Raw genomic sequence first — 12174 nt, 5'->3', positions numbered from 1 at the left:
GGATACCAGTGTGACAACCAAAAGTATCTCCAGACATTGCCAAATGTGGTTTTGGGGACAAAATTGCCCCTGGTTGAAAACGGTTGTTTTAGGCTAATGCCACTAGTAGAATTTTAATGTTTAATGGCAGAGTTTCTTAAGATCTTAGATTTAATAACAGATTTATTATTATTATTATTTTTAATTATACTTCAAGTTCTAGGGTACATGTGCACAACGTGCAGGTTTGTTACATATGTACACTTGTGCCATGTTGGTGTGCTGCACCCATCAACTCGTCAGCACCCATCAACTCATCATTTACATCAGGTATAACTCCCAATGCAATCCCTCCCCCCTCCCCCCTCCCCATGATAGGCCCCGGTGTGTGATGTTCCCCTTCCCGAGTCCAAGTGATCTCATTGTTCAGTTCCCACCTATCAGTGAGAACATGCGGTGTTTGGTTTTCAATAACAGGTTTTTTGATTTTATATCTTTTAAGTAAAGAAGATCTTTAAGTCTCCAGGCATCTTCCCTTTGCTATCTTGTCTCTCACCACCATGCATCCTTGCCACATCATTTAAAGCATTCAATTTCCACACTGAGAAACACTCAGAATATTAAAAGAACACATACAGCAGATTTCCTTCTTTCATGACACTGATTGTGGTGTGACATACATTGGTAAAATCTCTCCGTCTACTGGATGAGAGACAATTCTAAGAGAATAAGCATTATAACTGGCTTTGCTATATTGTAAGCAGATGAAATTCCATCACCAGAAACCTCACACACTGTGAAGATTAAATGATGCTTATGATATGTAAAATGAGAAACCACTTCATGATTAAATTACCTTAAAATTTTCTTCTGTTAGCCCCTCATTTGTTTTGGAATTTCTTATCATAGCAGCCACATATCTTTTGACTAAATTCCTGATAACTTCCTGGAATTACAAAACATGAAGAGGCATTCAATCTCCTTCTCAGGCTCTCAGTACAATAAGAAACTTACATAGGAAATAAAACATGCTTAGACTTCCTTTGCAGTGGAAAATCCTCATAGGGTCCAGCCTTTTACTATAAAAAATGAGTTAAGTCCATTGGCTAAACAACTATTGTGTCTCTGAATTTAGTGTCAGAATCAAATTCACCTTAAAGGAAAATTTTTTGCCTGAGCATAAGGTAAACATGTATTTCCAGTGGAATAATTCTTGCATGGTCATATAGTTAATATTCTTTTCCTTTAGGATGGATTGCATGTTAACACTCCTAGTAAAATGAGAGTTTTATTCTCCTTTTATAAAATTGAGAGAATTTTCTTCAGAGTCACTAAGTCTGCTGATTTTAATGTCCACTAATTACATAGTGAAGATATTTTTCTCATAGTCAACCTACACTTCTCCTTTACAGGAATGTCCTCTTTTCACTTAGCTCCCAGGGGAGTGGTCTGCACGTGGTCACTACAGTTTGTATTAGTGATGGTGATGATGATAGCTACCGCTTATTGCAATGTGTCAGGCAACACATGCACATAATACATATTATACATACTCATCACTCAATTTTCACAACTCTGTAAGTTAAGTTTTATTACTATCCCCATGTTACAGATGAGGAAATCAAGCTTCAATATGCTGACTCATCCAATGTTACACAACTAGTAAGTGTCAAGATTAGACTTTCATTCTACTTCAGTCTGATTTTAAGGCCAATGGTATTGCTTCTTCTACTACGTGTACTTGAGGAACTCACTGAGATGTGCAGGAATCATTTTTTTGTTGTTGTTGTTATCGTTGAGGGCTATGAAGCAGAACATGAAGACAATGAATCTTATTTAAGGTTTATTATTATAAAAGGAATAACATTTGAAGGCGGGAGTAGGGAGAGGAGGTTTACATACAAAATATCGTATTTTCTGCTTCTCTTTGTTAGTTATGGTCTAAGGGGAACAAAGTTAGGAGAAGTGACCTATAGAATAAGGATGCATTTCCTTCAAATGCTGTAGAACATTTTTCTACTTTGGTTTTCTTTTGATCAGGATGGTGAGAGATGGTTGTCTCTTATTTGTGATTTGCAAGGATTATTCTCAAGAGATGTTGGTGATATTTGTATGCTTGGCTGTTTTCTAGCTGGTGGGAAGAGTGCCCTAATATTTATTAGGTTTATTACTTTTTTTTTTTAACAAAATACAGAAGTGCTTCTCTATTTCTTTGATTAAAGTCATGTTGTAATTTATCAAGATCTAAGTTCCTGACATTCAGATAAGCTTTTACTTCATTGAGGTTAGTTTCCTCCTGTTATATATTACCATTACCCTATGTATTTTTTCTACATGGCAGTTTTTATCCTTTTAATCACTTAATTTTAATACAATCATCCCTTGTTATACTCGGGGGATTGGTCCCAGGACCCCCGCCCCGTGTACCAAAATCCATGCATACTCAAGTCCTGCAGTCATCCTGCAGAACCTGCAGATACAAAAAGTCAGCCCTCTTGTATATGTGGTTTTACATTCCATGAATACTATATTTTCTATTTGCGTTTGGTGGAAAAAAATCTGCCTATAAGTTGATCTACACAGTTCAATCCTCTGTTGTTCAAGAGTCAACTGTAATTTTAATGACGTGTTATTTTATCCCTGCTAGATAATAAATTTCATAAGGGCAGAAAGATTGCATCTTTTTTGTTCATAGTGATTTTTGTAGTATCTAGTGTAGTATTTTATGTACAGTAGGTACTCATATATTTGACTGACTGACCAACCACATATTCTATTTTATGTAATTTCAATGAAGACAGCTTTCTAAGTCATAGTTGTTGCTGATCAAGCCGAGGCAGTGCATAAGGGCCATGTACAGTATTATAAAGCAGGTGATTCCACTTGGAGAAGGTACGTCAGTCCTTGATAAATTACAGCCTTTCCAAGCCTCCTATCCCAGTCAAATGGGATCGTGTCCAGACATAGCCAGAGTGAAGTTTGCTTCTCCTCCACAGAACCAGCCAACAACTATTGTCCTTCATCCCTGTGAGGAAACTTTACCTGATAATGTTGATTTTGTATCAGGCTGTCAGCATTGCGTTCCTATAATTGAAAATAGAGATGTTACATGAGCAGTCCCAGCACCCTACCCACCCAAACATCTGAATATATTTTTAAATATTAGGACTGGAGAATGATACGGGAGCTCCTGCCTGACAAACCCCCAAAGCAAATATATGTTGGAATGATTTTATGATGCTTAAAACAGTGAGTGTCACAAAGGAGGGACAGGAGGAAACAGTTTTGTTTAATAAGATTCATAATTTTGGTCAGGTGTAGTGGCTCATGCCTGTAATCCCAGCACTTTGGGAGGCCAAGGCGGGAGGATCACGAGGTTAGGAGTTCAAGACCAGCCTGGCCAACATAGTGAAACCCTGTCTCTACTAAAAATACAAAAATTTGCCCGGCATGGTGGTGCTCGTCTGTAATCCCAGTTACTTGGGAGGCTGAGGCAGGAGAATTGCTTGAACCCGGGAGGTGGATGTTGCAGTGAGCCAACATGGTGCCACTGCACTCCAGCCTGGATGACAGAGTGAGACTCCATCTCAAACAAACAAACAAACAAACAAACAACAACAACAACAACAACAAATTAGCCAGGTGTGGTGGCAGATGCCTGTAATCCCAGCTACTGGGGAAGCTGAGGCACGAGAATTGCTTGAACCCAGGCAGCAGAGGTTTCCAGTGACCCGAGACCATGCCACTGCACTCCAGCCTGGGTGACAGAGTCAGACTCCATCTCAATTTTTTAAAATTAAAAGTCTTACTGTGAAGCTTCTCAAGTTGCGCCTTCTCCGTCTACCATCAGGGTCTCTTTTGGGGCAGAAGGTGTTGTTGAACCAGTTACCAAGGTATAGAAATGACTTGGGGCTGGGGATGATGTTGAAAGGAGGTGGCAAGGTGCCACCTTCATCAAAGTAACTCATCCAGAGCTTTGTCCTTGCAAACTTCCATTCAATATCAGCATGATCCTATGAAAGATAATGAAGTTCAAGGATTTGGGATGGGAAACTGCACGATGTACTCACTTCTCATTCTAAACTTTCTAGTTGCTTCTATAGAGGGCAATAAGTCAAGAGCTATATAAATTCAAATTATACATACCCTGTCACCCAGTAACCCTACTCTTAGAAATATATCTTATCAATATACTTACAAAAACATGTATGTACATGGTTGTTTACTGTAGCACAGATAATAGCAAAACAACTGGCAGCAATGTAAATAATCAACAGTAGAACTGGTTAAATAAATGGTGTTACATCTACAAAATAGTATAAATACAACTACTAAAATATGGTAGATCCATAAACATTATATATATGTATATATATGCATCTGTCCAAGCCCTCTAAGTGAATAAGGCAATATAGAGCACAACATATATTATGTACAATGATTCTATTTATACAACTGGAAAATCTTTTATATTAACATGCTTACATGTTCTAGACAAGTACACACTAAACTGTCAATAGTAGTTATTTTTAAGGTGTGGGATTGTGGTGGGAGGCTTTTTTTAAAAAAAGAAAAATCAACTTTATTGAGGCATGATTTACACAGAATAAAATTCAACCATTTAAAGTGTTTGATGAGTTTTGACAGGTATATATACCCATGTAACAATCATTATAATGAACACACACACACATCAGTGTACATTTCTAGGAGTTTTAAGAGCTGCATCGACTGATGTAACCACTACTACAATCAGGATACACAACAGTTCTATCACCCTCCAAAGTTCCCTATCGTTACCTCTTTGTAATCAAACTCTCCCAACCTCTAACCTCTGACAACTGCTGCTCTGTTTTCTGTCCCTATAGTTTACCTTTTCCAAAATGTCATATAAATGGAATCATACAGTAGGTAACCTTTTAAGACTGGTTCATTTTACTCAGCATAACACCTTTGAGATTCATCTGTATTTTCGTATGTATCAATAGCCCATTCAATCACATTGCTGAGTAGTTTTCTATTATAAGGATGCACGATGGTTTGTTTGTTTACCCACCGAAGAACATTTGGGTTATTTCCAGTTTTTTAGCAATTATGAGTAAAGCTGTTATGACCATTCATGTACAGGTTTTTGTCTAAACATACATTTATTTTTTCTAACTTAAATATCTAAGAGTGGTATTGCTGGATCGTGTGTTAAGGGTGTGTTTATAATAAAATGCCGAACTGTTTTCCAGAGTGGCTATACTGTTTTCCATTATCACTAATTGCTCTATATCTTCTTTAGTGCTTGTCAGGTTTTTAAAGTTTAGTCATTCTAACAAGTATGTAGTGGGATCTCATTATGGTTATAGTTTGCATTTCCCAAATGGCTAATGATGTTGAGCATCTTTTCACATGCGTATTTACCATCTGTATATCTTCTACGATGAAGTGTTTTTCAGATCCTTTGCCCATTTTTATTATATATAGATAATATAATATAGAATATATATATATATTCTAGATACAATCCCTTTGTTAGATATATGACTTGCAAGTATTTTCTTTCAGTCTGTATCTTGTCTTTTCATTCTCTTAATGATGTCTTTACTGGAGCAAACTTTTACTTTTGAGAAAGTCAAAATTATCATGTTTATAAAACTGTCAATTTTTTTATAGATTGTGCTTTTTGTGTCATGTCCAGGAACTCTTCAGCTAATCCAAGGTCGTGAAGATATTCTCCTATGTTTTCCTCCACAACTTTTATAGTCGTAAGATATGCCTTTAATTCTATGATCCATTTTGAGTTAATTTTTCCATAAGGGAAGAGGTTTATGTCGAGGTTCTCTTTTAAAATATGAGTGAACAATTGCTCTGACACCATTTGTTGGAACAACTCTCATTTCTCCATTGAACTGCTTTTGCCCCTTTGCTGAACATCAGTTGGGCATGCTGGACTACTAGACATCCACATTCAAAAGAGTAAACACCTACGTTATAACACGTACAAAACTCAACTCAGAATGGATCATAGACCTATACTTAGCAGATAAGAACTATAAAACTCTAATAGGAAAGCATAGGAGAAAATCTTTGTGACCTTGGATAAAACAATTTCTTAGATATGACACCAAAAACCAAGTGACAAAAAAAAAAAGGTAAATTTGACTTAATCAAAATTAAAAACATTTTTACATAAAAGGACAGCATAAAGAAAATAAAAAGACAACTCATAGAATGTGAGAAAATAATTTAATATCATATGACTTTCTTCACAGAATTGGAAAAAAACTACTTTAAAGTTCATATGAAACAAAAACAGAGCCCGCATTGCCAAGACAATCCTAAGCAAAAAGAACCAAGCTGGAGGCATCATGCTACCTGACTTCAAACTATACTAGAAGGCCACAGTAACCAAAACAGCATGGTACTGGTACCAAAACAGATGTATAGACCAATGGAACAGAACTGAGGCCTCAGAAATAACACCACACATCTACAACCATCTGATCTTTGACAAACCTGACAGAAACAAGAAATGGGGAAAGGATTCCCTATTTAATAAATGGTGCTGGGAAAACTGGCTAGCCATATGCAGAAAGCTGAAACTGTATCCCTTCCTTACACCTTATACAAACATTAATTCAAGATGGATTAAAGACTTAAATGTTAGACCTAAAACCACAAAAATCATAGAAGAAAACCTAGACAATACCATTCAGGACATAGGCATGGGCAAGGACTTCATGACTAAAACACCAAAAGCAATGGCAACGAAAGCCATTTTTCTGTCCTTGTGATAGTTTGCTGAGAATGATGGTTTCCAGCTTCATCCATGTCTCTGCAAAGGACATGAGCTCATCTGTTTTTATGGCTGCATAGTATTCCATGGTGTATATGTGCCACATTTTCTTTATCCAGTCTATCATTGATGGACATTTGGGTTGGTACCAAGTCTTTGCTATTGTGAATAGTGCCATAATAAACATACGTGTGCATGTGTCTTTATAGTAGCATGATTTATAATCCTTTGGGTATATACCCAGTAACAGGATTGCTGGGTCAAATGGTAATTCTAGTTCTAGATCCTTGAGTAATTGCCACACTCTCTTCCACAATGGTTGAACCAATTTACACTCCCACCAACAGTGTAAAAGTGTTCCTATTTCTCCACATCCTCTCCAGCATCTATTGTTTCCTGACTTTTTAATGATTGCCATTTTAACTGTCGTGAGATGGTATCTTATTGTGGTTTTGATTTGCATTTCTCTGATGACCAGTGATGATAAGCATTTTTTCATGTGTCTGTTGGCTGCATAGAGGTCTTCTTTTAAGAAGTGTCTGTTCATGTTGGGGGAGGGATAGCATTAGAAGAAATACCTAATGTAAATGATGAGTCAATGGGTGCAGCAAACCAACATGACACATGTATACCTATGTACCAAACCTGCGCATTGTGCACATGTACCCTAGAACTTTGAGTATAATACATACATACATACATACATACATACATAGGGGAAAAAAAGACTGAAGGATTTATTCCCCCAGCTTTTGGGAAGCTTGTATGCTGACAGCCTTCTTCAGTGACTGTCTTGCTAAAGAAAGCTGCTTTATTCAAGGTCCTGCCACCTTCTAGGGACAGCTTGCAACAAATAACTAGTCAATGTGGGACTGTTAAGACCTGATCTGTGGTGGCTCATGCCTGGAATCCCAGCACTTTGGGAGGCCAAAGCTGGGGATCACTTGAAGCCAAGAGTTCAAGACCAGCCTTGGCAACATGGTGAAACCCCATCTCTACTAAAAATACAAAAAATTAGCTGGGTATGGTGGCTCACACCTATAATCCCAGGTGCTCGGGAGGCTGAGGCAGGAGAATCGCTTGAATACAGGAGGCAGAGGTTGCAGTGAGCCAAGATAGATCCACTGCACTCCAGCCTGGGCCACAGAGCAAGACTACATCTCAAAAAGAAAACAAAAACAAAGAAACAAAAGACCTGACCCCCTCACCTCCTCAGGGAACATCTCTGAAGCATCATCCCAGCTTTAGAACTCCCCATAGGGTTGGCTGAGGACTGGTTTTGACTACACTGCAGCCCACTTTCTCTTTCTGCCAGTTTTTGCTTCCATCCTTTTCCTCCACAGATCCCAAGAGCATCTACCATTGAAGAGGCATTAAATAACTAAGTGGAATGACTCAACTCATTGATGTCAGCCAGCTTTCTCATCAGCCACCCTAGTCCTGGCACAATGGATTCATAAACAGAGGAGACACGGAAGCAAAGAATGAAGCTATCCATGGGCCCAAGCTACTGTCATAGCCAAATAATCATCATGACACCAATAAAAACCATTGCTGAAACTCAGTACAACAATATCCCTTGAAGATACCAACCAGCCACTCGGTGGCAAGTTGACCATATTGAACCCTTTCCATAATGAAAGGGGCAGCCATTCATATTCACAGGAACAGGCAGGTATTCTGTGTATGGGTTTGCCTTTCCTGCCTGCAGAGTCTCATCCAACATGACCATCCAAAAGGCTTATGCTATATTTAATCCACCAATGTGACATTCCATGTATCACTGCAGCAGACTAGGGGACCTACTTTACAGCAAAGGACACACAACAGTGGTCACATGACCATGGAATCCACTGAACCCATCATATGGCACACCACCCAAGCTACTGGCCTCATAAGCAATGGAACAGCCTATTGAAAGCTTGGCTAAAGTGCCAGCTTGGAAGTGATACCCTATGAGGATAAAGCACTATCCTTGGAATGCTTTTACACTGTTGGTTGGAGTGTAAATTAGTTCAACCACTGTGGAAGACAGTGTGGTGATTCCTCAAGGATCTAGAACCAGAAATACCATTTGACGCAGCAATCCCATTACTGGGTACATACCCAAAGGATTGTAAATCATTCTGCTGTAAAGACACATGCACATGTATGTTTACTGCAGCATTATTTACAATAGCAAAGACTTGAGACCAACACAAATGCCCATCAATGATAGACTGGATAAAGAAAATATGTCACATATACACCATGGAATACTATGCAGTCATATAAAAGAATGAGATCATGTCCTTTGCAGGGACATGAATGAAACCGGAAGCCATCATTCTCAGCAAACTAGCACAGGAACAGAAAACCAAACATCACATGTTCTCACTCATAAATGGGAGTTGAACAATGAGAACACATGGACACAGGGAGGGGAACATCACATACCAGGGTCTGTCAGGGGCTGGGGAGCAAGGGGAGGGAGAGCATTAGGACAAATACCTAATGCATGCGGAGCTTAAAACCTAGATGACGGGTTGATGGGTGCAGCAAACCACCATGGCACATGTTTACCTATGTAACAAACCTGCACATTCTGCACATGTATACCAGAACTTAAAATTTTAAATTAAAAAAAAAAAAAGCATTACCCTCCACAACAATCACCATTATATAGTGCTGTATCCCCAACAGAATACCTGGGAGAGGAATCCATGATGTGGGAGCAGCAGTGTCCCCACTTGCTATCAGTCCCAGTGACCCACTTAAAAAAATTCTGTTTTCATTCTCACAAATGTAGCCCACAGGGTCAAAGGTCTTGGTTCCCAAAGGGGAAACATTTCCACCAGGGAACACAGCAAGAGTCTTCAATGAACTTTAAGCTAACTCATCATCCAGGCATTTTGGGCCCTTCAGGCCAAGGACCAGCAAGCAAGGAAAGGATCCTGGTTGGGGTGACTGACTCTTATCACAAAGAGGCAGTCCAGCTATTGTTACACAATGGAGGCAGGAGGCATATTTTTGATACCCAGATTATCAGCTTGGACATCTGTTAGTACCACCTTGCACAATTTTGATGGCAAATGGACAAGTTCAGCAGCTACAGCCTAAGAAGATATGGCAAACAGGAACCAGAATGCCTCCGTTTTGAGAGTCTGAGTCACCCCACTAGGAAAGTCACCTAAACCTTCACAGGGACTCGTCGATGGTAAGGAGAATCCAGAATGCACAGCAGAGGAGTGGGGGTATGAATATCAGCTACAGCCTCAAGACCAGCTGCAGCTGCAGGGGGACTGTAGTTCATCCTACCAACCCTCCTTTTACAAGTCATCCCTAGAAAGAGTCCCATCAGCGTCCCGAAGGAGCCGCTCCCAGAACTCTTGTAAAGAAAGTAGATCTGAGTGACACTTGCTATATTAGGCTGTTCTCGCATTGCTATAAATAAATATCTGAGACTGGGTAATTTATTTAAAAAAATTACAACTCAACAATGAAAAGACAAACCAATGTAAAAATGGGAAAATCACTTGAATAGACATTTCTTCAAAGAAGATATATAAATGGCCAATAAGCCCCTGAAAATATTCTCAACATCATTAGTCATTAAGAAAATTCAAATCAAAACCACAATGTGATACCACCTCATACCCACTAGGATGACTATTATAAGACAGGTAATAACAACTCTTTGTGAGTATATACATAAATTGGTCCCCTCATACACTGCTCGTGTGTGTGTAAAATGGTATAGCCACTTTGGAAAGCAATATGGTAGCTACTCAAATTGTTAAACATAGAGCTACCACATGACCTAGCAAATAATCCACTCCTAGGTATATACCCAAGAGAAATGAAAAAAATATATCCACTCAAAAACTTGTATACAAATGTTCATAACAGCATTTTTATGATGACTGAAGAATGAAAATAACCCAAATGTCCATCAACAAATAAATGGATGAACAAAATTTTATACAATGAAATACAATCTGGCATGAAAGAGGAAAGAAGTACTGATACATGCTACAACATGGATGAACCTCGAAAATGTTATGCTAAGTGAAAACTAGCCAGTCAGTCACAAGAGGCTGTATTCTATGATTCAATTTCTATGAAATGGTCAGAATAGAAAAATCCATAAAAATAGAAAGTAGACTAGTGGCTGTTAGGGGCTAGTGGGAGAAGGGAATAGGGGGTATGGGGCTTCATTTTTAAATGAGAAATGCTCTGGCATTAGACAGTAGTAATGGCTGCACATATATTCAAATATACTAAAAACCACTGAATTATACAACTTAAAAGGGTACATTTTATTGTATGTGAATTATATATTAGTAAGATTTATTTTTTTAATGCAAAAGAAAAAATCAGTTGGGGATATTTTTGTGAGTCTATGTCTGAATTCTCTGTTCTGTTACATTAATCTATATGTCCATCTCTGCATCATACCACTCTGTCTTGATGGCTGTAGCTATATAGTAACTGTTGAAATTAGGTAGCGCAATTCCATTCCTTCCACTTTTTCTTTGTCAAGATTGTTAATATCTTTATTCTGTTAAATCTTCTAGTCCACAAGTACAGTATATCATTTTTTTCATTGTGTTTTATAGTTTTCAGTGTACAGGTCCTCTACATGTTTTGTTAAGCTTATAACTAAGTATTTCATTTTCTTTGCAGTGACTATCAATGAGACTCAGTTTATTTGGGCTGCTATAACAAAATACCATAAACTGAGTGGCTTGTAAACAACAGAAATTTATTTCTCACAATTGTGGAGCCTGGGAATTTCAAGATCAAGGTGCCAGCAGATTTGCTGTCATCTGGTGAGGGCCTTCTTGATGTAACCTCATATGATGAAGCAAAAGGGGGCAAGGCAGTGTCCTCTGGGTCCTCTTTTATAAGAGCACAATTCCAGTCAAGAAGACTCTGCCCTTATAATCTTATCATCTCCCAAAAGCCCCATCTAATACCATCACATTGATGATTAGGTTTTCAACATATGAACTTGGGGGAAGGGGACACAAAACATTCAGATAAGAGCCAGAACTGTATTTTAAAATTTCAGTTACCAATGGTTTATTGCTAGTAAATATTGAAATTTGTGTGTTGCCCTTGCATTCTGTGGTCTTGTTATACTACTTTTTAGTTCTAGGAAGTTGTTTTTGTAGATTCCATAGGTATTTCTTCACATAAGATCATATTGTTTCTAAATAATGAGAGTTTTCCTTCTTCCTTTCCAGTGTGTATATCCTTAATGATTTTTTTTTTCTTATTTCACTGTCTAGAATTGTCAGCACAACATAGACTAGAAGTAGTGAGAGTAGATATATTATCTTTATTACTGATTTTAGACAAAAAGCCTTCAATCTTTCACCCTTAAGTTTAATATTAGCTGTAGGTTTTGTGGATTCTTTATATCAGAT

At 38.1% G+C, this 12174-nt stretch overlaps 1 protein-coding gene across 1 annotated transcript in view; it reads right to left on the bottom strand.

Annotated features, from left to right (window-relative positions):
- TRPC5 (transient receptor potential cation channel subfamily C member 5) overlaps window positions 1-12174 on the bottom strand; it is a 327735-nt gene that overhangs the window by 8299 nt on the left and 307262 nt on the right. The window contains exons 8-10 of the mRNA XM_007992610.3: window positions 3789-3992; window positions 3022-3063; window positions 836-925 (exon numbers count right to left, since the gene is read on the bottom strand). Coding sequence (XP_007990801.3) covers window positions 836-925; window positions 3022-3063; window positions 3789-3992 — 336 coding nt within the window. The remainder of the gene's footprint in view (window positions 1-835; window positions 926-3021; window positions 3064-3788; window positions 3993-12174) is intronic.

This window comes from Chlorocebus sabaeus, chromosome X (genome assembly GCF_047675955.1).
Source record: "Chlorocebus sabaeus isolate Y175 chromosome X, mChlSab1.0.hap1, whole genome shotgun sequence".
Taxonomy (NCBI): domain Eukaryota; kingdom Metazoa; phylum Chordata; class Mammalia; order Primates; family Cercopithecidae; genus Chlorocebus; species Chlorocebus sabaeus.
This window is presented reverse-complemented; position numbering and strand designations above follow the sequence as displayed.